The 26,813-nt window shown below is 47.8% G+C and overlaps 1 protein-coding gene across 2 annotated transcripts; it reads left to right on the plus strand.

Moving 5' to 3' along the window:
* The first annotated feature begins 3,487 nt into the window (after window positions 1-3,487).
* On the plus strand, window positions 3,488-26,377 carry NUFIP2 (nuclear FMR1 interacting protein 2). 2 transcript variants are annotated; one of them, XM_074556905.1, is made up of 5 exons: window positions 3,488-3,814; window positions 6,617-8,332; window positions 16,000-16,032; window positions 16,598-16,652; window positions 17,263-26,377. In XM_074556905.1, the coding sequence occupies exons 1-4, from the start codon at window positions 3,631-3,633 to the stop codon at window positions 16,648-16,650; spliced, it is 1,986 nt and encodes a 661-aa protein (XP_074413006.1). In that variant the 5' UTR covers window positions 3,488-3,630; the 3' UTR covers window positions 16,651-16,652; window positions 17,263-26,377. The 2 variants fall into 2 exon arrangements, with proteins under 2 accessions (XP_074413006.1, XP_074413005.1); XM_074556904.1 differs by having other exon boundaries at window positions 3,489-3,814; window positions 16,598-26,377.
* Window positions 26,378-26,813: the final 436 nt, after the last annotated feature.

Genomic DNA, 26,813 nt, shown 5'->3' on the forward strand with positions numbered 1-26,813 from the left:
CTTTCAGAAAAAAAAAATCATAATTCAGCATGTGCTGAAATTGAAATGCTTAATTTGCTGGGGATTGGAAAGATGAGTCAAATATGAATTTTTTACAATTTTCACAATTCAGCTAGGGGGTTAAATCCTTTTTTAATTTTTTGCATTTTGCTGCTTTTTAAGACCTCTAACCCAATGCCTACTATCCAGCTGCCTCTAGAGAGAGAAGTCTTTAAAGAGACCAGCTTTGTACCTATAAATAATGTACACAGCAGAGTACAAAAATGGAGTCAAGGAGAAGCTCCTCCTTACCTGAATGTAACTGCAGCAGCTCTGTGAGAATAGCTGTGGTCAGGCTGTGAGCAGCACTCGTACCCTGCCATCCATCTTGGCTAAACTGCTGCTGAGAACTAATGCTGAGATTCCAACACTTGAATATCAGCTGGTAAATCCCAACTGCCTTGTGCTGAAACACATGAGATGCCAGCAGCCGAACGTGGCAAGGTTTTGAACAGTGTGGTTATAATCCTACTTGGAACTAAAGGTCTGCTGGAGTGCTTTGTTAAGTTAGATGTGCTGGAATATGGAGAATTTCTCAAGTCTGAGCCCCTGCTATAAATGAAAACACTGTGGCAAAAAAATGTAAATAAATGCCAGACATATTTTGTGTAAAAGCCCTTCCCAATATCTATAAATATGGTAATTTTGGGGTTTCCCAGTTTTGAGTTTTAAACAGGAGACAGACACATGAAATATTACAAAGCAAGCATTTTATTTTTTTTATGGATTAATTTTATAATTTCACTTTTAACTTACCTGAAAACAATTAATGGAAACTAAATGTAGTGTTTTAAAGAGGACTGCCTTTGAAAGGAAATAATTTGTTCTTGAAAAAATAACTTCAATAACTTCTCAGTTCGACTGCATTTTAATATGAATACAAAACTCATCCTGGGTCAGGCTCTCCAGGAAAACTTTCTCATGATTCCTGTAGCAGTTGATTCATTCCATGCTGCCTTAATTTTGCAGCTTTAAATGGCAGGTTCTCTGCAAAGCCATCCACTTCAAAGCTTCATAAAACAGAGCTTTGAATACTGAGTTAGAAATTATACTGTGCCCAGCTTTGTGCCTGGATGTGGGAATACTTGGCACTGGGTGTGGAATTCCAAGGAAAATTGCCTCTTTGCTGGCTTGCCAAAGAGCAGCAAGGAGGAAAACTGCTGCAGATGAGCAGACACGGAAATCTCCAGCTTCCCTTTCCAGAGAACACATCCTGAAGAACTGTTGAATATTAATACACATTATAATGGTGCAACACTGGGCAGACAGTGGGATTAACAGGAACTCCTGCTGCTGGAGGGGACATGTCCCAGTGTGGCCACAGGGCAGCACTGCCTGCTGGAACCACTCTTACCTTTAAAATGCATCCCTGAGGATGCAACTGGAATCAGTAGGAAGTGGGGAAGGCCCACTGTGTGTGGACACACCATGCTGGGGGGTGGGATGCCCATGCTTCATGAGCCCCAGGCTGTATTATTTGGGATTTTTTTCTCTCTTTTGCAAGTTTTAGATAATCTAATACTGATAACAAGACACTTCCTAGCAGTGACATAGTTGCTTTGTCTTTCACAGAGAGGCAGCCCACCTTCCTCTGTATTCAGATTTCTGGTATGTGTGTGTGGAGACGATTTGTCTATAATTGTTTGCTTTCTTCAGAGTCTTTTGAAGTTTAAATCTTCAAGCCAACTCCCTATATTAAAAATAAATTCTTCCAAGCCACCAATAAAATGTCAGCTGTGATTAAAGCCCGACTCCTCATTTTAAGACTTGTCTCCTAAGCACTGTGAGGTCACTCAATGAGTCAGCGTTTGAAAGGACCAGGACCGTTATTGTTTGGGTAAAGCCCAAAGTTCATCATGGCTTGCTTAAATGGTTTCATCACGTTTTAAATGGATTTGCATTGTGCTGAAAGAAATGCAAACTGCAGGAATGATTTGGCAAAGAACTTGTGATATTTCAGGCACCTCAAATCTTGAAAAAACCCTCTGTATTAATGTCGAAGTTGGTATTTCTGGTAAGGAAAAGCTTTACCTCCTGTGTAGTAAAGAGGAGGGTGAAGTGGGAAGCTCTGTCTGAGGCATAAACTTTCAACTGTGTTCTCTTAAAATAAAGCTTGGGAACTGTAAAATCTCCAGACAAGGGCTCTTGTACAGTGCCAAAGTCTGATAGGGCTTTTCTAGACACATGAATTTTATTAATTTTGTTCATTAAAATAGCGAAGAAATAGAACAGAGGATTAAGCTGCAAGGAAAAGCCTTGAGAAGTGAGTCCATACCATTTTCAGGACTATCTGTGGAGCCCATTTATATTACACACATTAATTGTAACAGTCTTTAATTACATGAACACATTTTATTTTGTCACTTTTCCTCCCTGTTTACTGCAGTGCACACTGTTGGGACTATTTGGAGGCAATTAATCACACCGGAGCAGCAAATAACTTAAAGCAGGACTCTGCCTCTGTCTCAAGCCTGTGTCAGTCGTGTGTCTCCCCATTCTCTCTGCCCTTTTCCTACATTCCTAATTAACTCCTGCCTCAATTCCTCACTGATCCATACAATCCAAACCCTTTGTCTCAGTGCTGTCTGGAGAATTGGGCCTTGGTTTTGAGGAGGAATCCCGGAACAGCAGTTGAATGTCTTGCCGTCCTGCAGTGGAGGAGCAGAGGCGTGAGTTCAGGTCATTTAGCTGCCACCACCCCCCCTCGGAACATGCTCCAGTGGGGGTAATCAGAGATTGAAATTGTATGAAATCGGTTACAAATTCTGTCAAGTTTCAAGAGTTCTCCTCCTTACACTCTCGGGCTTCCCCATCAACCTTTGATTTTTGTTAAGCATCAATTAAACCTCCCGTGCTTCTCTCGGAGGTGGACAAGTGCATTTGTGGAGCCCACCTTTCCCGGGCCGGCTGGGTCTGTGCGGAGAGCGGCGGGTCCGCCCGGGCGGCTGCGGGTGGAGCCCTGGAGCCGGCTGAGCTCCGGCTGCCGCGGGAGCGCTGCAGCTCGGCCCGGCAGCGATCCGGGGCGCTGCTGCTGCTGGGAGCCCGGCCGCTCTCGGTGCTCACATCCCTGCCTAGATCCCCTCCGCTGGGGCCGTTCCAACCCTCTCCGCCTGCCCCGGGGTGCGGTTCACCCGCTCCATGACGGCAAAACGCGGCTTTGCGGCATGCCGGGCAGCCCTCCTCCCGGTGACCCTGCGCTGAAACCCCCCCGGGGCCGCACGCCGCTCCCCGCCGGTTATGGAACGCTCCAACGGCGAGGGCCGGGAACGGAGGTGGCTCGGCCATGGCCGCTCATTCCGGCTCTGCCGCGCTAGCACGGGGAGGGGGCAAAGCGCGCCCGTCCCCGGCAGCCTCACCTGCCGCTGGCCCGGGGAGGGGGCGGCCGGGCGGGTCCGCGCTGGCCGGGCCGGCTCTCCCCCGGCCGCGGTGCGGCGGGGCGGGGCGGGGGGCGGGCGCGGCGGCGCCGCTCGCTGATTGCAGGGCGGGCGCTGCCAGTCCGCCGCCTCCCCCGCGCCAGCCGCGTCCCCGCGCCGGAGCCGCACGGCCCAGCAGCGAGCGCCCAGCCCGGCCCGGCCCCGCCAGCCGCCCCCCATGGAGGAGCAGCCCCACCACCACCATCACCACCACCACTATTACTACTACGGGCACCACCACCACCACCCGCAGAGCGCCTACCTGCCGCCGCCCGACGGCCGAGCCCAGCCTAAGCCGCCGCTCCGCCACGAGCACAAGCACGGCGGCCCGCAGCACACGGAGGCGCCGAAGCGGAGACCAGGTTGGAGCGGGCAGCGGGACGGGGCCTGTGACCTTCGCGGGGCGGCGGCGGGGCCCCCCTTCTCTCCCTCCTCCTCCTCCTCCGCCGCCGCCTCCCCCGGCCCGGCTCGAAGCTTCTCCGCCGCGCTGGGGCCGCTTCCTGTCCGCCATGTTGGGGCTGCGGGAGCCGCGGGCCCGCCGGCACCGCCGCCCGCCGGCACGTGGGGCCGGGCCGCGCTGCCCCCGCCGGCCGGGCCCCGGGGGCGCGGGGGGGCGCGGGGGGCGGCCGGCGATTGATGAGCGCCAGGATCAATGAGTCAGAGCAGGCGGAGGGGCCCGGCCCCGCCGGCGGCGGCGGGAGGCGGCGCGGCCCTGCCCGGCCCGGCCCAGGGCGCTCGGCCGCCTCCTCCCCGCCGGGGCCGGGGCTGCGGCCCCCGGGCCGGGCCGAGCCGCCGCCGGCCGGGCGGCAGCGCCGCAGAGGCGGTGGCCGGTCAGCTGCGCGGGGGGAGCCGATCCCGGGCAGGACCGGAGCCCCCGCCGCGTTCCTGGGGGCTCCCCGGCTCCAGCAATGCCTCTGGGTGGTTTCTGCGGGGTCACGGCGAGTGCGTGGCCGCCAGCCGGCCCGAGTGCCGCGTACATTTTTTTTTTTTCCTTCCCTTGAATTTTCCTTTTACATAACGAGGAGGGAGGTGGGAGGGGGCCTGGAAGCAGCGGAGCGGGGTCGGCAGTGCCCCATGTGCAGCCTGGGCAGGCAGGGAGGGACTTGATCGGGCACACGCTAAAATAAGTTACCGAGCAAAAATAAGTTGAGAAGTCATTTCACTGTTTGCAGCGTGCCCAGGGTTTTAATGTGTGCCTAGGCTGGCACCCCTCCCTTCCCAGCTCTGAAACGGTTTGTGAGCTTGCCAGATCCTCTTCACCTGTTCTTACCGTCTTGGGTTTTTCCCTCTCCCCTAAATTTTGGTTGCTGCACCTCCGTGTCCAGGCCAAGGCCAGCTGTGCCAAATGTTGATTTGGAGAAAACTCAGGCAGCTGAGCTGTGAATGCTTGAGAATTGGAACTAGAAACTGCTGACACACTGACTTACTGAAATGGATTTTGTTCTTCATTTTATTCTTTCACTCCTCATCTGCAATGGTCTTATGACCACTCTTATTGTTTTGTTTCATTAACAAGTGGTGTCAGAAGTCTTGAGTCATACAGAAGCCTGCTCTTGAGAAGGCTTCCTCTTCATAGTTTTCCTGAAATACTTCATTTTAGGGGATCCCACCGTTCTAGTTCTCTCTGGGGTGAAGTATTTATGGTTAAATTTCTTAACAACATATTTGAAAGTTATAGTGGAAGTTGTGGTGGTTACAGATACTTGCATGTAGTAAAATCCTTTTTGATCCCCCTCGGCAAACTCAGTTGTGGAATTTCTGTAAAGATTCCTACAAGGATTCTTGTGTTCCCGACTTGCACAGAACTTGAGCTGTTACATCTGCCAGACATCTGAGGCTCCAGGATGTGAGGGTAACAATGATTTTTTAGTTACAGCAGTTAATTTCAACAACATCAGCAACAACAAAAACATTCTTCTCCCAAGCTGGAGTTTTGCCCGCTCCAGTTGTTGAGGGACTCCCTCTGTGTGCTGACTCGGTGCCACCGTGGCTGCAGATGGAGCCTGAGGTGGGTCGGTGGCTGTGGGGGAAGGAGGACGGATGAGTCAGAGGAGCAGCGGGTGCAGGAGGGGTCCCTGTGCAGCTGGACTGTGTTGGTGGAGCAGGGCACGGTGTGCTCTCCCCATCTCCAGCGCTTCTCCTGGGGCTTTGGCCAGGGTCCTCGAAAGCAGCAGGCCTCCGGCCAGAGGTGTTTAAAAAGGAAAAAACAAAAGAGGAAGTTGGGGTGGTTCAGTGTGGGCTGTCCTGGGCTTCCATTGCACTCCCAGAACCATGGGACCTTTAGTAAACTTCAGAAGGGAAGAGTAAAGCTCAGTCTACATCACAGTCTCATGGTTTTATGAGTTGAAACCCCGAGCAAATGCTTTATTTCTTGGGTCTCAGGCTCATACCAGCTCTCCTGGGGACTCTGAAATACAAGTTTTTCAGTGGGGAAGAGACCCATTGCTGGTGGCATTAGAAGGGCCTTGCAGGGATGCATTTCTCGGTTCTGTCACCTTTGCAGTGCTCAGGAGCGTATGTAGGGAGGTGCTGGTCACTATCCTGAAATATTTTCATCCCTATCTTCCAGCTGGACTTGCATGTGTCCTTTTGGAAATACTGTGCTTTTTTTCCCCACTCCTTTACGGAGATGGCATTTGGGAGGAGGGTGGGAAGGAGGACTGCTGGTGTTGCAGGCCCAGGAGCTGATGGAGATATGGCAGCAGTTGTCCCTTGTTCACAGTGTGTATCCTGAACCTCCACAGATCTTGTCACAAAGGCAGTGGATCCCGCTGTCTTGAAGCATCCTGGGAATTAATTTTTTCCTCTCTGTGACCTGGAAATAGTAGCTGATGAAATAGCTTTCCAGCTTGCCAGTGATCTTCAGTACAGTATATTTTCCTGGCATAGTATCTGTATTTTCTTTTGCTTTGTTATGTTATCTGTGTGTCACTCAGTTATGCGGGAGGCAGTCATGGCTGGTCCTTCCTGCTTAACCCTTCTTGCTGTGCGTTCCAGCAAATAAATTTATGCAGCTTTACCTCAGAGACTAGATATTTTCCTATTTTAAAATGTCTGCACGAGGAAACTGGATATGTTTGGGGCTGACTGCAGCTTTCTGCAATGACAAGTCTAACATTTCACATTCTAATTCTTGCCTTTTGCTGTTTTTGGCTTCCCTCTAGGCTACGGAGAGCTGAATGGTAACGCAGGAGAGCGAGAAGTGTCCCTGAAGGGCCTGTGCTCTGATGAAGCCACCACCCCAGGATCCAGGGTCCCCAATGGCAGCCAGCAGCTCGTAGATCCTAATGTCACCCCAAAGCAGACTGTGAAGGCCGGTGCTTTGGGGAAAGCTGGAATCAAAACCAAGAACTTCATTCAGAAAAATAGCATGGACAAAAAGAATGAGAAGTCCTACGAAAACAAACACAGAGAAAACCAGTCCTCAGACAAGCCAGAGGGAGTGTCTATCCCCAACGGCGTGGTGACCAACAATTCCAGCTACATCACAAATGGCTACGTAGGCAAAGGGGCCGACAACGATGGCAGCGGCTCCGAGAGTGGATATACCACGCCTAAAAAAAGGAAAGGCAGGCGCAACAGTGCCAAGGGTTGTGAGAATTTGAATCTCGTACAGGACAAAATAATGCAGCAGGAGGTCAGCGCACCAACCTTGAAACAGGAACTTGAGAGTTTCAAGCCTGATTATAGTGAACAAAAGGGGAACCGAATTGAAAATACTAAGCCTGTTTGGAAATATGAGGCTGGGGCTGGTGGAGCAGGCAGGGGGAAGCCTGGGCTCGGGGATGTACCGCGGAAAAACTCTGATGCCAAACCTGGGATTAGCAGCAAGAAGTTTGATGACCGGCCCAAAGGGAAGCACGCATCGTCGGCTACGTCTAAAGAGGACTCATGGACCTTGTTTAAACCACCCCCAGTTTTTCCAGTGGACAATAGCAGTGCTAAAATTGTTCCCAAAATTAGTTATGCAAGTAAAGTTAAAGAAAACCTCAACAAAGCAGCTCAAACCCCCTCCACGTCATCCTCATCGTCTTCATCATCTGCTGGGGAAACTCAGGCCCAGACATCATCAAGTCGACTGTCCCAAGTCCCCATGTCTGCTATGAAATCTGTCACTTCTGCCAGCTTCTCCAACGGGCCAATCCTTGCTGGGACTGATGGAAGTGTGTATTCCCCAGGGGCCCAGCCACTGCTCTCCACTGCTGCTAGTACTGTACCATCGACCTCCTCCTCTGAGTCTGTACCCCAGGACATGAGTACAACTTCGACAGCCCTCGAACAAAAGAAATCTGGCCTTTTTATCTACCCTTCAAATATGCAAACTGTGCTCCTGGGGACAGCACAAGTCGATTTCCCTTCACAGACGAATCAGCAGAACCTGGGGGATATCTTCCAGAATCAGTGGGGCTTGTCTTTCATAAACGAGCCCAGTGCTGGACCTGAAACCGTTGTGGGGAAATCTGCGGATAATCAGTTAATGGAAGTGACATTTCAAGGGGAATATCCTGCCACTTTGGTTTCACAGTGTCCTGAAATCATTCCCTCGGGAACTGAACAACCTGTGTTTCCTAAGGCTTATGAGCTGGATAAACGGACTAGCCCTCAAATTCTTAGTGCTGTTCTTAAGCCTGGGACTGCTGTTGAGGGTGGTGTCTTAGCCTTGGAGTCGCATCACACAGGTGACCTACAAAAGGCAGACACCGGTAGCCAAGGTGCTTTAGTGTTTCTTTCAAAAGACTATGAAGTAGAGAATCCTCTGGCCTCTCCTACGAACAATTTGCTAGCCTCCGCCAAAGAACAGAGGTACCAGAGAGGCCTAGAAAGGAAAGATAGCTGGGGTTCTTTTGACCTGAGGGCTGCTATTCTATATCACACTAAAGGTAATGGCTTCACTTGCTGCCTAAGGGCGTTCTCTTCTTTTATTTTTATTCTCTTTTATTTTTAGAAGTGCAATATTCTAACATGGTATGTTCCTTCCAGCAATTCTAATTGTTTTAAAAATGACCCTTTTCTTTGCTTGCATATCCTCTCATGGCAATAACGGTCTGGGGAAGTTACTCAAAGGGTTGTTTAATTAATGTTAAGAGGTATTTGTTTCCCTGTTCCCGCGGACAAGCATGAGTGATGTTGAGAGAGATGATACTTAGCAGGTCCTCGTGAGCCACTGAGCATTGGAAGGAGTTAAATGTGTGGTTTCAGCTGCTCTGTTCCAGCTGCACCAGGTGATATTCTGTCGCTGTGAAGGCTTCTTAGTCTGTACTCACACCTCTGCCTCCAAAGTGTTGCAGCTTCTCCCCTGGGCAGATCAGACCATGAAATCATGGCTTTGAAGGAAGAAGAAATTATTCCTACGACTGTAGGTGTGATTTATTTTTTTAAGTGTGCCCCACACACACTTTTTCCCTGCCCCTGGGTATTATGGCAGCAGCAAGACCAATCTTCTCTTATCAGCTCCTCTGTGAGCTGCAGATTGAATTTTCTCCTTGTCTTTGTAGGCCACATCTTTCAGATGATTTTATTGCTTTCATGGAGTCCTTTGTAGTCCAGCTCCCTTTTTTTTTTTTTTTTGAGATTGAAATGACTCAGACACGATACAGACACTTTAAAATGGGAACGAAGAGAGGGAAGCCTGTGGCATGGCTTGCTTTCTGCTTTAGCCTCAGCCCCAGAAGTGTGAGGATTTGAGGCAGTGTTTGGCTTTTGGTGCTGGCTCAGTGTTAGCAGGAGCCTGGTTGGGTGTTCCCTTTTGTCACAGTGTTATTTTCTCACTCTTGACCAACACTGGGGCAGTTCCTTTTTCTGAGCCCCTTCCCTCTCCCTGCACCCCTCTCCCCTGAAGGGAGCAAGACGATCATGTTTTTTTGTTTAGTATTCCACATGCGCATAGGGATAATATCTTCCTCCCCTCTGCAGAGGGTGGCTGCTTGGCTTTGGCAAATTTGCTCTTTTCACCCTCTGCAAAGTTCAGGAATTACCACTTCACAAAGTCTGTATGGCATAAACTCGAATGCCTTCCTGTAACAGTAACAAGCCCAGTCATTTAAAAATAATAACTCCAAATATTTTTTCCAGGTCATCTCCCTCTCAAGATGTTAACATTTCAAACTCTAGTATTCTTGAGAACAGTGCTCGTCAATTGATTTTATCTGGGTCCTCTCCCTTCTGCTCAGTTTATTCCAGCATTAAAGCAGGCTTTCTAGTCTTGTTTTTTTTGTGTCTGCTTGCAGTTTAAATCCCAACTTCCCATCAGAAAGCATAACATGGAAGAAAATCCTCGGTGATCTTTTTCTTAATTTTGCAAATATTCCCTAGACTTCAGTTTGTCTCTCTGTTGTTAGCCTGAACTTGTGGAGCAGCAATTGTGCTGCCAGCAAGGCTCATCAGCTCTCCCATTCTCACTTGCTGTGAAAGGCAGACCTCAGTGAAACAATAGGAACAACAGGAAAATAAAGAACACTCCCATCCCCTGTCCTCTCAAGGAGGTGTTAACTTCAAAGCCTGGCTGCGTGGAGCTCTTCTAAACACAGGAGTTAATTACATTTGTTGGCAAGAATGGCCACTTAAAGCACCCGTTAAAATACTGTTCTCTGCTCTTCTTCTGCATGTGAATGGTCTTGCTTTGAGCATCCTGAGCAAACATCCTCATGATGGCCTGGGGATACCCGATCCTGCCCCAGCACTCATCTCTGCTGATTTCTTTTTCACGTTATGTATGTGCCATCTTCAGGGTGTTACTTAGGGGTAAAAGATGATGGCTGTTTCTAATCAGCATTGTCATTAATGCCCTGACGGGGTGCTCCAAACACCTCGGGCTTATCTTTCTCCTATTTAGTGGTCAAAAGCTTTCCAAAAAAAGAGATCAGGCCAGGTCTTAGTACTTTCGTAATGATGGTGGGGGTTGCATTTCATCCGTGGGGTGAGATGGGTTAAGGGATATTTGGAGGGAAGGTGCCTCCTGTCCTCCCTTCATGGCCGTGGCCCTGCAGCAGAGCCCACCGTGTGCTGTGAAATGTCTCAAAAACAGAATTGTGGGATCTGTTTGCAGGACAGCAGTGCCAGAGCCCACCCTGGCTGTGAAATGCCTCAAAAGCAGAGCTGTGGGGTGTGATTGCAGGACAGCAGTGCGGGGGTTAATTCCCACACTGTGCTCTCCGTTTATCTTGGGCTCTTTTCCTGAGGTCCAGCTCCAAGCCAGCCGGTTCCTCTGCAGTAGGAAAAGAGCGATTTCACTCGGTTCCTTTTCACGATTTGCCTTTTCCTCCTTGCTGGGGAGAGCCTGTGGCTTTGCCTGGATCCGTGTTAGGGCATTCCAGGCCCTCAGACTGTTTGGTTTTGATTTTGAGAATCTCGTGAACTTCTCCCTCTCAGATTGATCTGTTTGCTGTTGAGCAAAGTCTGGGTAGTTTGATCTTTGCATCTGCCCTGCCCTTGGGGTTATGAACACAGAAAGAAACGATCACAGGACAAGGACGGGGTGAGTGTGGAGTCCTGGTGTGTTCCCTACCCTGAGCTCCAGGTTTTAGTGCAAGGATGAAGCTCTGGGGGTTGCAGAGGAGAATGAGTGTGAGTGGTTGCAGTGCTTTGAATGTCACAAATGTGCACACTCTGTCTTGCACTGTTTGTGCCTGCAGTTGTGACCAGGTTATGTGGATCCTCACCCTGGACTGTAAATTTCTCTGGGAAAGCCTCCAGCTTAGTCAGTAGCTTTGTTCCAGCAAACCAGGCTTTCCTGTGCGTGGTTTGCCCAGCAACTGCACAGGACATTATAAACTGTAATTGCTTCACGGCTTCCCCGTGGAAAGATGGATGGAGGAGGTGGCACCCAGAGAGAGCTGGCTCTGGTGCAGTGCTCCTGTACCTCAGCACAGTGTCCCTGAGTGCTGCCAGGGCTGGGTGGCTGCAGAGCACAGCGAGCTCCTGCTGCAGGATTCCTGTGTTCCTTTGCCTGTACCCTGACTGCTTTTCCTCCAGAGCACTGGGAACATTCAGGCAAGGATGATGATGCACTCTCTTGTTCTTCTGGGAAACTTTTCCTGATGGTTTCATTATACCCCTGCTCCATGCCTTGCTTCTTTTCTTTTTCCTCCCCGCTCTCTTTAAAGGGCAGAAAGACTCCCTTGATCATCTGATGTGCCTGAGTGTAAAACACAATCCTTCAACGCGGCTGCCTTCACTGACAGCCCGTGCTGCCTGCAGTTTGTGGTGGTGCCTTGAAACGCTCAGGAGTGACAGATCTGATTTACCAAGGGAGATCTGATGTAGCTCAGCCCTGGTGGGCCTGCTCTGGATGTGCTTGGAGACAGGGATGGGCTTCACATGGAGACTGGGAAGGCCAGGAAGGAGTGATGCTCTCATTTCAAGTCATTGTCCCCTGTCTAGGTTAGAAGTTGAACTTCTGCCTTGGTGTGGCATTGCCAAAATCCTTATCTTTTTTGAGGTAAAACTGATTCTTGCAGATATTTTGCTCCTTCAGATAAGGAGGCTGAGTGTATGTCTGCTTTGCTTGCATCAAAACCAGCATCTTTTACTGCTTTAGTCCTTCTTTTAAAGACAGCTGGATGAAGCACTTCATATCAGAATAATTGTCAACACTTTGGAGAATTTTGTCATGTTCAGGCAATTGCAGTCTTCCAGGCCAGGCTGTCACTAGCACTGAGCTTTAGATGGCAAGCTTTGTGGTGGGAAGCTCAATAATTTGCTTGTCCTGAGCTAAAAAGCAAATAATTGAGGCCTCCAGCTCAGCTGCACAGCAGCAAAGACCACATGGGTGGAGGAGAGGGAACTGCAGGGTTTCCCTTGTTCTTGCACCTGAATTTCTGCCTGTGCTGCTGCTTTGTTCCTTCTGAGCACCTCGGTTGCAGCAGCAGCAGCATCTCTGCTTGCATGAAGAAGCAGGAGAGCAGCATGGAAAATAGAGCAAGGCAGCGTGGGCCAGCCAGGAGTGGCGTTCGCCGGAATGGTGAACTGGGTCAGAAGAAATAGCAGAGCTGTGAATTCAGCAATTTTCATCCTTTACATCAGGAGAGGGGAGGAAAAAAAGCCTTGGTTTCCCATCCCCCCCTTGGTGGGAAGGGGTTTGAGCTCACTCTGTTGGTTATGGCCTTGTGGGGCTTGGGCTGTGGGGCAAAAGCTGATTTAATTCTCCTTCCAGTCCCTGCTCTTTCCAGTTGTCAGGATGAGTACAGTGTATGCTGTACAGCCATGAGTCTCCACAGCATGCAGTACTTATTCTTTCCTTTGTTTCCAGGGAAATCCCTATACTTAATCATTGTCCTGCAGGTACAAACAGCAAACATCAGACAAAAATGGTCCCTTCTTGTTATTTCTTTACTGTTGTGTTTTAGGGACAATTTTGGGATTTATAAGGACAGTGAAGTAGTAGCATGGCATTGTGCAGACACTTCTGTTTGCAGGGGGTGCCTCTCTACCAAGGAAAATGTGTATAAAAGTGCCTGTCTTAGCAAGTTATTTCAGAAACACTTTTTTCCCCTCCAAGGTTCCGTACCAGTCCTGCTGTAAAGTTTATTGACCTATGAGGAATCCCAGCGCAATTCACCAGAGTGTGCCTTAGTCCTTTCCTGACATCAAAGCTTTCCCCCAGTGACCCTTTGTTTCAGTGATAGTCCCCAGAAAAAGTGGTTTAGGTGGACGTGGCTGGGCCTGTCTGCCCCAGGCAGTTCCTCAGCAAACCACCAGCCTAAGGGCTGTGGAGAAGCCAGCTAATTGTAAAGAAATATCCTGGAAAAGAAGAGGTTGGAAAGGGCACAGGAGGTGACCTCGTTCTGCCCCTGGGTTGGAGCAGGGCTGGCTTTGATGCTGGGTTGTGCAAGGATTTGTTGGTGGCATTTTCTCCAGCTGGGTTGGAGTCCACTGGAGAAGAGAGTTTGGTGTTTCCCCAGCCCCATGTCTGGTTTTGGGAATGGTGGCTCCTGTTGGGCAGGAAAGCAGCAGTTCTGGGGCAGTATCTGAGAGACTGGACAGGGGCTGGTGGTGAGGATGCCCCTGTTCTCATGCAGGGTGAGCAGCTGTAGGAGTCCTTTGCTTAAACTCACTCTTGGAAGCTTTATCCAGGGAAAAGGCTCAAGAAAAGAGCTGTGAGCTCCAAGAAGGAGGGCTGAAAGCAGGCTTGGGGCCTCCTGCATGCCCAGTTCTTGGGGGCTGTCTTTCCTTCTGCTTGGCTGGAGCCAGGCATTGGGCAGCAGTGGCTCTGCTGGGCTGCCTGGTCACCCTGTGACAGTGGCCATGCATTTGTCACAGTGCCTTTTGTCAGTCACAGGTGATCACAGCGTTGAACTGGCAGGAAAACTTAGCTGTATTACCAAGTAAAGCAGAAAAAATAATACCATTCCATTTTAAGATTGCAGAAATTCCTTTTCCCCCTAGTTTTGTGCTGTAGTTAGCCTGGAACTTTTCTTTTCCCTTGTGAGGTTGTGTCACTTGGTCAGTGTGCTTTAACCTGTGCTGTCCCCTGTCCCTGTGCTGCCAGGTGGAGGGGAGGACCTTGCTCTGCTGGTGGCAGGTGATATTTAGTAAGAGCTGTTATTGCATTGTTTGCTGATGGTCTTTGGTTTTGTAGCTTGGTCCTGCTGAGCATCTGCCAGCCAGTGTGTCCAGGTGTCTGGGATGTCCAGGACACTTTACACCACCCTCCCTTTCTGAAGGAGGAGAAGGGAAATTGAAGTCTGAAATGGCTTAGATTTGTTATTTTTTTTTAAACAGAGTTTTGTCAACTTAGTAATTTTTTGGTATGTTCTTAACAGTATCTCTGTTTGTATGTCTGTATATCTGTCCTATTGTCAGATACTCTTTAATACATGGAGTTCACATTCTTGTGGTGTCCAGAGCAGTTAAAGCCAAATGAGGTGCACAAGACAATGGTCTGTGCATGGGGATGTGGTGGTGGGTGGTGCTTCAGCTCTGCCTTGTATTTCATGCTCAAGCATTGCTCGAATGTGCAGGAACCAACAACTGGAGAGTAGTTTTCTGTCCTGTGCCTTTGGGGAAAGCTGTTAAAACGGGAGATGTTCTTTAGCTGTTAGGAAATGATGCATCAAACTGCGCTGAATGGAAAACTCACTCCACAGGAGGTAATTTTAGTAGCTGGTTCATTTTACTTCAGGGGAATCTGCATCTGGCAGATGAGGGAGGCAGTCCCTCACCAGCCTGCTCCTGTCCCTGGGGTGTTAGAGGTTGGCTACTATTCCCAAAGCACTTAGGGCTCCCCAATAGAAGTGCAAAGTGTTGCTGTTACTGTCCTGACGCAAAAATAACAGACCTCGTAAAATTTTGTCAGGGCCTTCCTTACAAAAGGCTTAATTGTGCAAGGAGGGCTGGCAATATTTATTTGCATGCAATTTCCTGCCCCAGGGAGCTGGAGATTGTAGGGGACAAAGGACAGATGAAGGGTTGGAGAAGGGAGGCGATTGGAGGTGACACTTGGCACACATCGTGGGTTTTGTAGGGCTTTTTCTCCTTCCTTTCCTGTGCTGGTTAGTTTACTCACTGCCTTGTTTTGTGCTTTACTGCACATCCCATGTGGCCTGATAATTTCTCACCATTCCCTTTTCCTAGCCCCTACCAAGGTCCTGTCACCCTTTCTGGCAGAAAGGAGACTCAAAAGTGGTTCTTGGAAAATTGTGTTCCGACTAATACCCATTTTCTATAATTTTGTCTATTGAACTTGGGCACAGGGTACAGTCAGCATCTTAAAAAATATTCTAGCTCATGGAATTCCAACGTGATAGCAGCTCAAAGTAGTTATTTTGAATGGTTCTCTAAAGATGCATCTTTGTTTGGGGGATATTTTAAAGGGAAGAGCCTTCTGTTTCTCAGCGTTAATGAAAAGAACATTTAACTTTGCTGTTATTTCTTAGGTAAACAAAAGCATGTGCATGTCCAGGGAGAGCTGGGAAGGGTTTGTCTTTAGCCTGCAAAAGTGTTGTAGAGGTAAAGTGTGGGAAGACCTGCAGGGCAGGTGTGTGGAGCATCACACCTTGCTCCTGGACAGTGTTGGCAGCATCACACCTTGCTCCTGGACAGTGTTGGCCGCAGCTCTCAGAGATGCTCTCGCAGCTGCAGCCCTTGCCTGGTGCCTCAGCACACACATGCTGTGAACCATGTGCAGCTCGCTGTGTCCAGCACTTCCCATTTCACACTCACTAAGCATCAACTTGGAAAAATCATCTCTCCAGGCTCCTTTTTGAGGCTGTAATGTGCAAAGCAGCGTTGGAGACAGAGTAGTAAAGCCTGAAGTGAGATTGTGATATGTAGGACTGGTGAATGGTGATGACATTTCTGATGCTCAGCTTGGCTCTCTGACCCTTAAGACCATGTTACAGCTATCCCTTTGCCTTTTATTGCTGGATTATTCATGTCAGATTTGTGTTGTCCTGTGGGCTGGGGCTGTGCTGCTGGGTGGGAGGAGGGTTGGCTCTCTTTGAAAGCCCCAGCACAACTGCCACAGTTGGAAAATTAAAGTGTGTTTGGAGTGGTCTCTAATGGCAGCATCAATCTGCATAATAACAGTGATCTCCTTTTGCCTCCACAGAAATGGAAGCGGTTTGGAATTTGCAGAAGCAAGGTAAGGATGTTGGAAGGGATAAATGAACCAAGTTGCTCTGTCTGTTGGGAGGGGGGATGAATGAGAGTGGATTGTCTCTGTGTCTGGAGATGCCTGGGTTCAGTTCTTCAGCAGCCCCTGTGGTTTGTAGTCTGAATTTATCTCTGTTTCAGATGGCTGAAAGTCAGGACAAAAAGCTTTGCTATAATGGTGAGCTGCTTGGAGAGAAGCAGAGTCTCTAGGACAGCAATAAACCCAGTGTCAAATTAGATTTAATGGCTCTTCCTTATGTGTATACAAAATTGCTTTCTATTTCTGGTGCTGGGTGTCGCATCCAATAATAAGTTTTAAATTCTTGTGTATCCCCACAAGTCACCTGAGAGGACATTTTCTGTGAGAAGAGCTGTATGTGGAGACCTGTGGGGAGCAGCTCTATTCTGGGGGAGCCAGCCTGGCCTTGGGGTGGCTTGGCAGGAGGGGAGCATCCAAAGGAAAAGTCTGTTAACAGCCAAGTATTTGTGTTTATTTTCAGCCACAGGGCCTAAAAGTATCTTGTCCAAAACTTAGAACTCTGCTTTCTTTCCAGATCCCAAAAGGATAATCACTTATGATGAAGCCATGGATCGCCCGGATCAATGAAGGTAGCAAGACAAGACTGCCTGTTCTAACCTTTCTGCAGCATTTGTGCTGTTCGTGGGGGACAAAAAGGCTTTTATGCTCCTTCTAAATCTTCAGTGCAGCAGAGGAACCATAACTAGAATCACAGGATAATATATACAAATATATATATAGTTATTTAAAAATGGCAACTGAAAGTAATTAGACTTCTTAAGGAATCTGAAAATTTATTTCAACGAGACTACACACGTGATTATTTAATCTCCGGTACTGAATAGATTTTTTTTTTCCATTTTTGTTTTGTTTTGTTTTTGTTTAAAGAGTGAATGCAAGTGATTAAGGAACACAGACTCAATTACAAACCCGGTTTCAAAGTTCCTGCTGTCGTCTACATGGGCAACAGCAACCCACTGGAGAGGCATTTCCACTTGACAAGGTTTCTGTTTCTTGTTCTGTGACTGTAGTGACACACTAATCACAGGGAAATCAGGATGAATCACCATCCTTCATCTCCTCTTTCCCTTCCACCTCCCGTGTTTGGTTTCTTTTTTATTTTTTTTTTTCTGATTTGTTTTCCATTGAATGCTGGAGAAACGCCTTGAAGTTTGCAGAGTTTCTTTTTTTTTTTTCCAGAGAATTGTAAATCCGCATGTTTTGCCAGGAGTAAAGCAGCAATCCTATGCTGGTGATATTGTCTTAAAAGGATCATTCTGCTGAGGGAAAGATGGTAATACTGCAGTTCTAGGATGCATGGTGAAGTCACACAGTTGACCTGGCTCCTGTTACACGTTGGACTATTGCAACTGAAGAGTTATTTCATTTTAAAAGACAACATGGAAAAATAAGCAATCTGTTTAGGCATTTAATATGGAGAAAAAAAAACAACAAAAAAAACCCCACTGTTCCCACAGTGTAATGCCATTGTATTACTGGGAGCAAGAAAAAAAAAAAAAGACAAAAAAAACTATCTTCTGCTTTCAACTGTAGGTGCTTCATATTTGCTCTGTCTGTCTCCTAACACTAAATGTGCTGGATTTTTTTCCCATTTTCATTGGAAAACTGAAGAGGAATTGAGTTCTGCTAACTTTCACCCTTCTTGAATTATTTTTTCTCTTAAAAAAATTTCAAAATAACAAAAAAATGAAAAAAGTTAAAAAAAAACAAAAAAGAAAAAAATGGGAATTTGAATCCTTTTCAATTTGTCCATAGAACGCCAATGGCTGGGCTTCCTGCCCCTTGGAAATGCTCTTTTATATTTTAATGCAGTCTGTGTATTTCTGGGCTCTGCTTCTAATTATCTCTTAATAAAAATATATTTTATTACAAAAAAAAATGGAGGACTTAGGAATGAAAATAATAATTTTAAAAAATAAAAAAAATAATCCCAGGGAAAGGAAAGCTTCCTAGCAGTGGTAGGGAAGGCTGAGCAGAGTGCAGGCTCCAGCTGTGTAACCCCTCTGTCCCATTGCAGCTTGTGTAATGTGTCCCAATTATCTGGGGGTTGGGTAGTTTTTCAGGGTTTTTTTAAAAGGTGGAAAGTTCACAGGGTCCAGTGCAAGAGTAAGAAATTAATAAAGCAGACATGGGTTTGTTGGCCAGCCCCAGCTCCCCATGTACCCAGTGCTCATCGTGGGTGTGGGTGGCCTAATCCTGGCTCTCCAAATCAGCAGCAGTTGGTGTCTCCTAAATGAACTGGACCCTCTGGGGCATTGGGAGGAATAGATAAACCCAAAATTTTGGAATATCCTTTGTGCTTAGATCTGCCATCAAGACATGGGGCTGCTGTCCAGTCACCAGAGGGTCCCACAGGGCTCCATCCTCCGCCCAGCATCTCATTACAGCCTGGGTTCAGGACTCAAAGAGATGCTGATTTTACCGACACCCTAAACTGTGAGGAGCTGTTGACACCCTCAAGGGCAGAGAGCCCTCAACAAATTCAAGATGGGCAATCACCAACTGTCTGAAGTTTGCAAGGGCCAGTGTCAGATTCTGCTCCTGGGATGGCAGCCCTGGATGCACTGGGAGGCTGGAGAGCAGCACCATGAAAGGGAGCTGGGGCTCCTGGTCCATGCCCGTTGGATCTGAGTCAGCAGTGCCCTGGGGGGGCACCAGGCCCAGCAGGACCTGGCCTGCTCTGCTCTGCACTGCTGCAGCCTCACCTCGAGTTCTTGGGGCAGTTCTGGGCACCACAACATAAAAAAGACCCCGATTAGAGAGCATCCCAAGGAGGCCATGGGGATGGGGAGGGGTCTGGAGGGGAAACCTTATGAGATCACTTGGGTTGTTCAGCTGGAGGAGACTGAGGGGAGAACATCCTCCCGAGGGCAGCAGGGAGGCAGGTACCATCTCTTCACTGCCATGACCAGTGAGAGGGAGAAGCCTGAAGCTGAGTCAGGAGAGGGTTAGGTTGGATAGCAGGAGGAGGTTCTTCACCCAGAGGGTGGTTGAGCACTGGAACAGGCTCCCCAAGGAAGTGGTCACAGCACCAAACTCGTCTGAGTGCAAGAAGAGTTTGGACAATGCTTTCAGGCACAGGGTGGGATTCTTGGGGTGTCCTGCACAGGGCCAGCAGTTGGACTCGATCCTGATGGGTCTCTTCCAACTCAGAATATTCTATGATTCTATTGCTTTCTTTTTTTTCTTTTCTTTTTTTTTCTTTTTTTTTTTTTTAGTAGGAGTATGTAGCATGTGTTTTTTTAATTGTTTTTATACTTTTAATAAGATTGTTCCTGAATGAGACACTTGAGTTCATGGTGGGACAATGAAACTGAAATTCTGTACCTTGTGTAAGACGCTCGCTTTCTGCCACGCTTAAACATTTGACTATGGATTGCCTACTCCATTTGATGTATCCAGAGCTATATAGTATAATCCTGACTGTGATACTATATAGTCATCATGTATTGTATCAGTCCAGGTTCAGAAATGTGTGGTTGGCCAGTCGCAAATAGTTCTGTTTCACCTATAAACTTGTACCACCTCTGCAGGTGTGTGTAACTTCAAAATGCATAACATGTTTACAGATGTGCCCAACATCTAGTCCTCCAACGTTCCTATTTTTAATTCTGTTGAGTCTCCCAACTGCTTGCCAAAAGTTGGAATTGCCTCCAGCTCCCCTGCTGAAGAGCTGGGGCGTTCCTGAGCTTTAAAGTGTTGAACAAACTGGATAGTGGGGCTGGGAAAATGAAGGTGGAAGAAATGTTCTTTTTAATTTTTAATTATTTTTATTATTATTATTTTCAAAATTTGAAGGCTAATAGCAAAGTTTCCAGTTTGTTTTACTGGCTTTAAGGCTCTGCTGTGTATTTATTTGCCTTGTGTAGTCACTTGTCGCCTTAAGGGCTGGGTTCCATTAAAAAAAAAAAGAAAAAAAAAAGAAAAAAAATATAAAACCACCCTGTTTTGCTTCCCTGGGGTCTGTGCTGTCCTGTACCTCTGCCCCAGGTCTGTGCTTGGGGCGATGCAGGAGTTGAGCAGCGCTGACCCTGCGCCTCTAGAAAGGTCTGAGTCTTGCTGAATATTTGAGGACTCTCATGTTGGCCTAGTCCAGTCTGTCACCTGAATAGTGAAAGAAATGCTGAGAGGAGCTCGGTTCAGCCATGGGTTGGGCTGGATTCCCCCTGATGCTCATCTCTGTGGCTTTGCCTCGCCAGCGGGACCCATCCAGAAACACCCTCGGCAGCGCCTTCTCTGCTGTATTTCTGCCCATCCTCTGTTCAGATGTCTGTCTGTCTGTCTGTCTGTCTCCATGAGCTCCACGGCGTGTGCTCAGCTCTAAGCAGTTAGGAATTCCTCTCTCTGAGCTCCTGTAGCTGCGGCTCCCTGGTGTTTCTGGGATAGAGAATTGCCTAGAGCCAGGCAGGACCATGGAAGGAACTTCCTCGTGCTGTCGTGTAACTCACCCTGTCGCTGTCTGCAGTCCTCCCCAAGTCCTCACACAATTCTTAACTGAGCACTTATTAAAAATATCTTAAGATTTAATCTGTTTTCTGATTATTTTTGTGTAAGCTTATAAAAAAAAAAAAAAAGAAAAAAAACGAACTGAAATTGAGCTGTGACTAATTTAGCACATTGAAATAACGATAAGGTGTTACTGCTAAGTCTCATGTTTTGTTTTGTTTTTGTTTGACTCAGAGTATTAGTACTGTAGCATAAACCAAATACAGCCTGGGAAGGGGAGCAGCAGCCTCCTGTCCTGGGTGTGCACCCGAGGGTGTCTGTGGGGGCGAGCATCTGACCTGTGAGGAGAGTGAGCGTGTATTTATTTGTGCCATTGTTTGCATTACACTGAGTAAAGAAAGTTTTAAATCAAAACCCCTCCAGTATGTCTAGTATTGGAAAGCAGCACTAAGGGTGAGATCATGACCTATTTTTTTATTAGCTATGAGGATACTAATTCAGGTTAAGGCTTCTCTCTTGTTTCTGTTCCCGTTGTGAGTCCCTTTCCTCTGGTTCCCTTTCCAAGCTGTTTGTTGGAGCGAGGATTCCTGCACAGGCAGGGGCTGTCTCCTTTCTCCTCTGGTCATTCCCCACCTCTCCTCCTCTGCCAGCAGGTTCCTTTGGGTGTGTCTTGTACAGGGTCTTGTGTAATAGGGACTGGAGTGTGTAGTGCCAGCCAGATCCAGCTCGGGATCTGCGTGCTTTTGGTGCATCGTGGAGTGTTCATGTGCTCCAAGAGGTGCTTTAACAACTGCTCCATGACAGTGGTTTGGGGCCTTCAGTCTCTGCTTTCTCCCACTCCACCCAATTGGTGGATTGGCAAAGCAATGGCTTTCAAGCTTTGCTTGGAGCTTGGTTTTAGTTTGGTTAAATTAAACCCACCTCGATCCTCTGTGAAACCTGGTAGAAATCTCCTTTCTCTGACCAGTGGGTACCTCCAGGGCATGGATTCTGTCACTAACCCACTTCAAACCTTTCTGAGCTAGTAAATCCCACTTTTTGCCTTTCATAGCTGCTGTGGACTTCTTTGAAATGTGGAAAGAAACCCAATTCTCACTAGGTTGTGAGTCCAGCGCCTGGCAGTGGGTGAAGGGTGAGCCAGCTAGCTAAATGGAAAGGAAAATTGCTTCCTGCTAGGAAAAAAATAGGGAAAAAAAAAGCTGGAAGTTGTGCTCCCAGTTGTGTGTGTAATTAGTGCTTTCACCTTCAAGGCAGTGTGACAATAACACCATGGTGTCCTTTCCCAAGTGGCCAGTGGGTGACCGCAGGGACATCGGGGAGGGATGGCGTTCACAGCCAGAGCTGCCGGTAGTTTCCCTGTGTGTCCAGGTTTTGATCTTTATTTAGTAAATTGCTGTGGTGTCCCAAGCTTTCAGAGTATTTCTCTCTCATCCCTAGAAGACTTTTCTGTCCGTCCATCAGTCGTGATTTTTCTCAGAGAGGCTGTTTACAGGGGAGCTGGTGAGGTTGGGAGGGGAGAGAACAAGGATTCACCCACTTCAAAGCTGCTGCACGTTTTCACACTGGTGTGTAAGGCAGGGAGAAGGGCTGGTGTGGTGGAATAGGCAAGAAAGCCAGAGTAATTCTGGCTTTGGCCACCACCAGACTGTTTTTCCTTGTGGGAAAACCCTAGTGCACACAGCAGGGAAGCGGGAACCAGGGCTGGTGGAAGGAGATCTCCGTGTGCTGCCTTCCAGGGATTACAGAGCTTTAGAGGTTTGCCCAGTACATGTTACACCCCAGGGTCAGGCTGGCTCCTCTCTCCTGCCCAAGATCCTCTAAAGCAACAGGAGAGTGGAGCTGTGGATGTCTGAGAGCCCTGTGGTGGCCTCATGTCCTGGGCATGAGCCCATTCCCTGTGCTGGACTGGAGCAGGAGTCCTGCCTGTGCCCTCACCAGGGGGTGCTGAGCTGGATTTATCTTGACTGTTAATCAGAAAGCTTCATATAACATGTCCAGAGCTCTGAAGCCATTTTGTAAGATAGCAGTGTCCCTTTTCTACAGCCTTATTAATGAGTAGAAGATCTTTAAAAAGAAGGAAAAAAACAAACAAAAAAAAAAAAAGAGAATTGCTCATTTCTTTCTGTGGTATGAAACTTGTGTACTGCGAACTTCTGAACATTTAGCAAAGATACAACTTACAGTTTTCTTAAAAAAAAAAAAAAACCAACAAAAAAATCCCCAGCCTGTCTGCTTTCCATACAGTCTTTCCTCAGGTGCTAAATAAGGGTTCCAAAAATGGATACTGCTTTAGGAGTTCCTGCTTTATTCTTAAAATACATATTTTTTTGCTTAGGTGTTGTAAAGATATTTTAACAAGAATGTTGTTTTTTTAATGTAAATAAGATTGTGTCTTTAATTTTTGTTTTATCTCCTTTTTGTCCATATTGAATAGTCTAATTTTCATTTTTGAGAAGGACCCTCTTATGCCCTTCCCCTGAAGACATTTCATTAAGTGTTGCTGCATTTAAGAACGAATCTACAACTGTTCATTGTCTTGGATTAATGCTGCTGCTGCTGCTATAAGTAACCCTGAAAATCAAGAATGTGTGATGCACTTTTGTTTTTCGTTTTTGTTGTTTTGTTTTTTTTTAACATGACCATGTAGTTCCTCTGCAGATAGCTGAACCCTCCTGTAACACAGCCACTAACTGGGGGAGTGTAGGAACTGGGGGAGCTGGGGTGTAGGACAGGGGTGGACCTGATTTTGGTGCTGACCTATGGGAATTTCTATGCAAACGCAAGCAAAGGAGAACTCTTTTAACTTGAGAGAACACTGTGCTTTTTTTATTTTTTATTATTTCTTTTTCTTTTTCTCTCCTTCCTTTTCTCAAGCTGCTATTGGAAGGGTAGTGCAAATCCCTGAGGTTTTCAACTTCTCCTTCCTCCGTGGCTGGTGGTGCAGGAAAGGTGCCTGAGTAACTTGTAAGGTAGAAAAAACCTCAGTCAGCTCTTGTCTCGTCTCTGGTTTTAGTATATTTGTTTTCTATTTGAATTTATCTATAGAAGGAAATTGCTCATCTCTAAAAAAGCTCTTTTGAGTGCTTTGTCTCAATGTGAAGTTAACCAGCAGTATTAAGGATTGCATGGCCTCCGTCCTGCCCTTATCCCAGTGCTGGGGACCCACCAGCTCCTTCTCCAACTGGGGAGCACTCGGTGCCTGGGCTTGGATGTTTTCCAAGAAAAAAGTGAGGTGAAGCCCTCCACCCAGCCCAAACCTGGCAGTGAAAGGCTTAGGGAGCACTGGAGGGAGGTCTCACTGCATCAAGGCTCTGTGGTGAGGCACAGGCAGGTCCAGAACCTCTTCTCTTTGTGGGTCACACCTGGGCCATGGTGGGGGATGTGCACCCTGGAGGAGGAGTTTACTGGAGGGGAAAAAGGGATTTTACTTGACTATTTATAGAAGATCCTTTAGGAATATAAAGTACCTCTCTGCAAAGTGGGGTAAGAGTAAGGAAGGTCTAAAGTCGTGTAGGAAAAACACTTGGGGATTACAACTGCCTGGAAAATAGTCTACAAATACATAGGCCAGAGCTTTCTGCCTGTTTAGTTAGTTTTTTCTTTTTCAGACAGCGTTTGCTCTTTTGCACACCGAGGTGTGTGTGTACATCTGACTCAATGTGCCTTGCATGTGTGCTTAGTCTTTCTGGAGAGAGGTGGTGGGGTGTGAGCTGGGGCTGTGGCCACGAGGGCCACTCCCCGTCCACAGGGTTCCTTAGTGTCCCAGTGACCCCTGGGATCAAAAGAGAGCTGGCCTCCAGCCTGTGTAGTGGCTGTCTTAGTTTGGGGATGATGTCCTCTGCAGTGGCACCTGTGACTCTGGAGGGAGAGAAGGAAAAGCTGCTTCGCTCTTCTGTGGATAAAAAATCAGCATTGCCACAGTTCACCTGCAGAGCCAAAACAAGCCGAGGTCTGGAACCGGCTTTGCTGGAGTTCAGGCTCTCTGTGGCACCATGATCCCATTATCCAGGGGATTTATTCCCCGCCAGGTTGTGGCTCTTGTTTCTGTGGGGTTTACAAGATTTTTTTTGTAAAGGAGAAGTCAACACGCCTTGCTTGAAGTTAACGAAATCCAAACGCTTGTGTTTGCAGTCAGTGACTCAGAACTCCAAGCTGTGCAATTCTGGGTTCTCCATCTCCCGCCCCAGCGTGTGATGATTCTGTCCGAGTCTCTCTGTACTTCTGCCACAGTAAATGTGAAAGCTTGCTTGCATTATTTTTTAGAAATGCATTTTGCACACTCGGGTTTCGCTGAAGCTCCGTGAAAAGGTTAGTTTGAAGCAGATGAATAAAGCTATGCACATGTTTTGAAAGTTTAATTTGTGTCTCATTACCAGAAGTGACTTATCTGCCCTCTTTTGCATTCCTGTGCTGTCATTGCCTCCATTCTCTTCACCATCTCGGAGGGTATGATGTAAGGTGACAGTTCTTTGCTGACAGCTGTAGCAGAAAACTGGCGCTTCTTGATTTTTTTAGTAGCCTTTCTCTCTCCTTTGCTTTCTCTGTATCTCTCTGTATAGCTATATAAATATATATATTATTTTTTTATTTTAAAGAGCCTACTTTAGTAATTGAATCGGAGGGAGCGGGGTGTGCTGGCTTGTGTCTCAGATACACTTTGTGCTGTCGGATGAACCAGTGCCCTTTTTGTCTCCGGGGAGAGCGTGCTGGTGGCACCCACTGGTGTCCCCATGGGGACAGGGAGCCCCCACGCCAAGCAGCTTTGGGGAGGGGATTGGAGACCAGTCCACTGCGCTGCAGGCCGGTGGCGTGGGCAAACTCGAGGCTTCTAATGACAAAATGAACCAAGAGGAATCCTACTGCTGTGTATTCCCACTGTGAGGCAGGAGGGACAGGGTTCCTCACTATCCCGCTGCGGGGCTGGAGCGGAGTCTGGGTTCCCTCCAGCCTCAGGGGTGAGAGCTTTATTTTGGTTTTGTTTTCACGCGTTAGGTGCATTGGGTTGCAGGTATCACCTCTGGAAACATGTTGCTTAGCCCAGAGCCTGTGTGCGGGAGAGTCGGGGTTTTGTGACGGGAGAGGGACCCTGACAGCTTTCTCCTCCTGTTCCCTTCGCCATGGCAGAAATTTGTACTAACTTGACAGCTTTTTTTCATACAGAACAGGGCTGCTTTTCTATCTACCATCACACGTGTACTTACACACCTTCAGCGGCTTCCCAGCCTCTGAAGGTCCTCAACTTGTTTACTGGGGGGGACTGACGCCCCTCTCTCCCCTTCCCTGAATATTTCAGTGTTAAGGGCGGTGCAAAACACGACCGCGAGCTGGGGCTGGAGGGATCCCTGCAGGCAGAGCCGGGCAGGGTCTGTCTCCTCTCCTGCCCCCCTTCCCCGTCGATAAGTTCTCATTTCGTTCCTGGTTTGTATTCAAATCTCTGCGAGGGGTTGTGCTCTACCTGCTCAGGAGCTGAATTACCTCTGACCTGCGGAGAGGGGCAGCCCCTCTTTGGTGTCCATGTTGTAGTGTGCGACCACACGGATCAGTCAAGGTAGTCTTTGTTTCCTTCTCCCCTCCGCGGTAATTTCTGATTAGGTGAATGCACTCGGTGTGCCCAGCTGGAAAAGCGTTTTCCCAGTGGTGAGAGGGTGGCTAGAGGAGTTTAGTGTAAAACCTGCTGTAGCTGTGTCTGGCGCAGCCCCTTGCGCTGGTGTGGGTGATGTCACGGACTGTAAGGATAGGTAATGTCCATGAGCTGTAATGGCATGATGTATCTTTACCAATGATGTCATACTTCACACTAAATGTTTAAAAAAAAAAAAAAGAAAAAAAAAAAGAAAAAATACAACAACCTTACCTGAAATTTTGTTTATTCTGCACCAACAGGTCTTCAAAATTTATCCAAATTTTATTATTTTATCAGGAAAAAAAAAAGAAATTTGTGTAGATCAAATACGTTAAGACAGACAATAAGTGATGTAAATTGTTGAATAAAAATTTTAAAGTTTGTGGGTGTCAGTGTGACTTTCTTTGTTGCGTTTTCAAGGAACAGCCTGGGTTTGGGTGTTCCCAGAGGCCTGGCAGTGCTGGCCATGGAGCCCAGGAGCTGTGTGTATGCAGGTGGGGTGGATCCAGGTGTCCTTTACTTTGTCAGGGGAAGGAGAGGGCAGGGAGGGAAATAAACAAGGGTGTCTGTGCAGCAGTGGGGGTCTGAACCTCCCTCTGTGTGAGCCCCACTTCACTTCAGCCCAGCTTAAAATAAGTAGGAAAGAGTCTGCTCCTGTAAT

This window comes from Zonotrichia albicollis, chromosome 22 (assembly GCF_047830755.1).
Source record: "Zonotrichia albicollis isolate bZonAlb1 chromosome 22, bZonAlb1.hap1, whole genome shotgun sequence".
Classification (NCBI taxonomy): domain Eukaryota; kingdom Metazoa; phylum Chordata; class Aves; order Passeriformes; family Passerellidae; genus Zonotrichia; species Zonotrichia albicollis.

What these genes read in the sequence shown, in the direction of transcription:
- NUFIP2 (XM_074556905.1), top strand. Translation starts at nt 3,631, where the DNA reads ATGGAGGAGCAGCCCCACCACCACCATCACCACCACCACTATTACTAC. An exon ending in GGCGCCGAAGCGGAGACCAG is followed by an intron (nt 3,815 to 6,616) that starts GTTGGAGCGGGC and finishes GCTTCCCTCTAG; the next exon opens with GCTACGGAGAGCTGAATGGT. An exon ending in TATTCTATATCACACTAAAG is followed by an intron (nt 8,333 to 15,999) that starts GTAATGGCTTCA and finishes TTGCCTCCACAG; the next exon opens with AAATGGAAGCGGTTTGGAAT.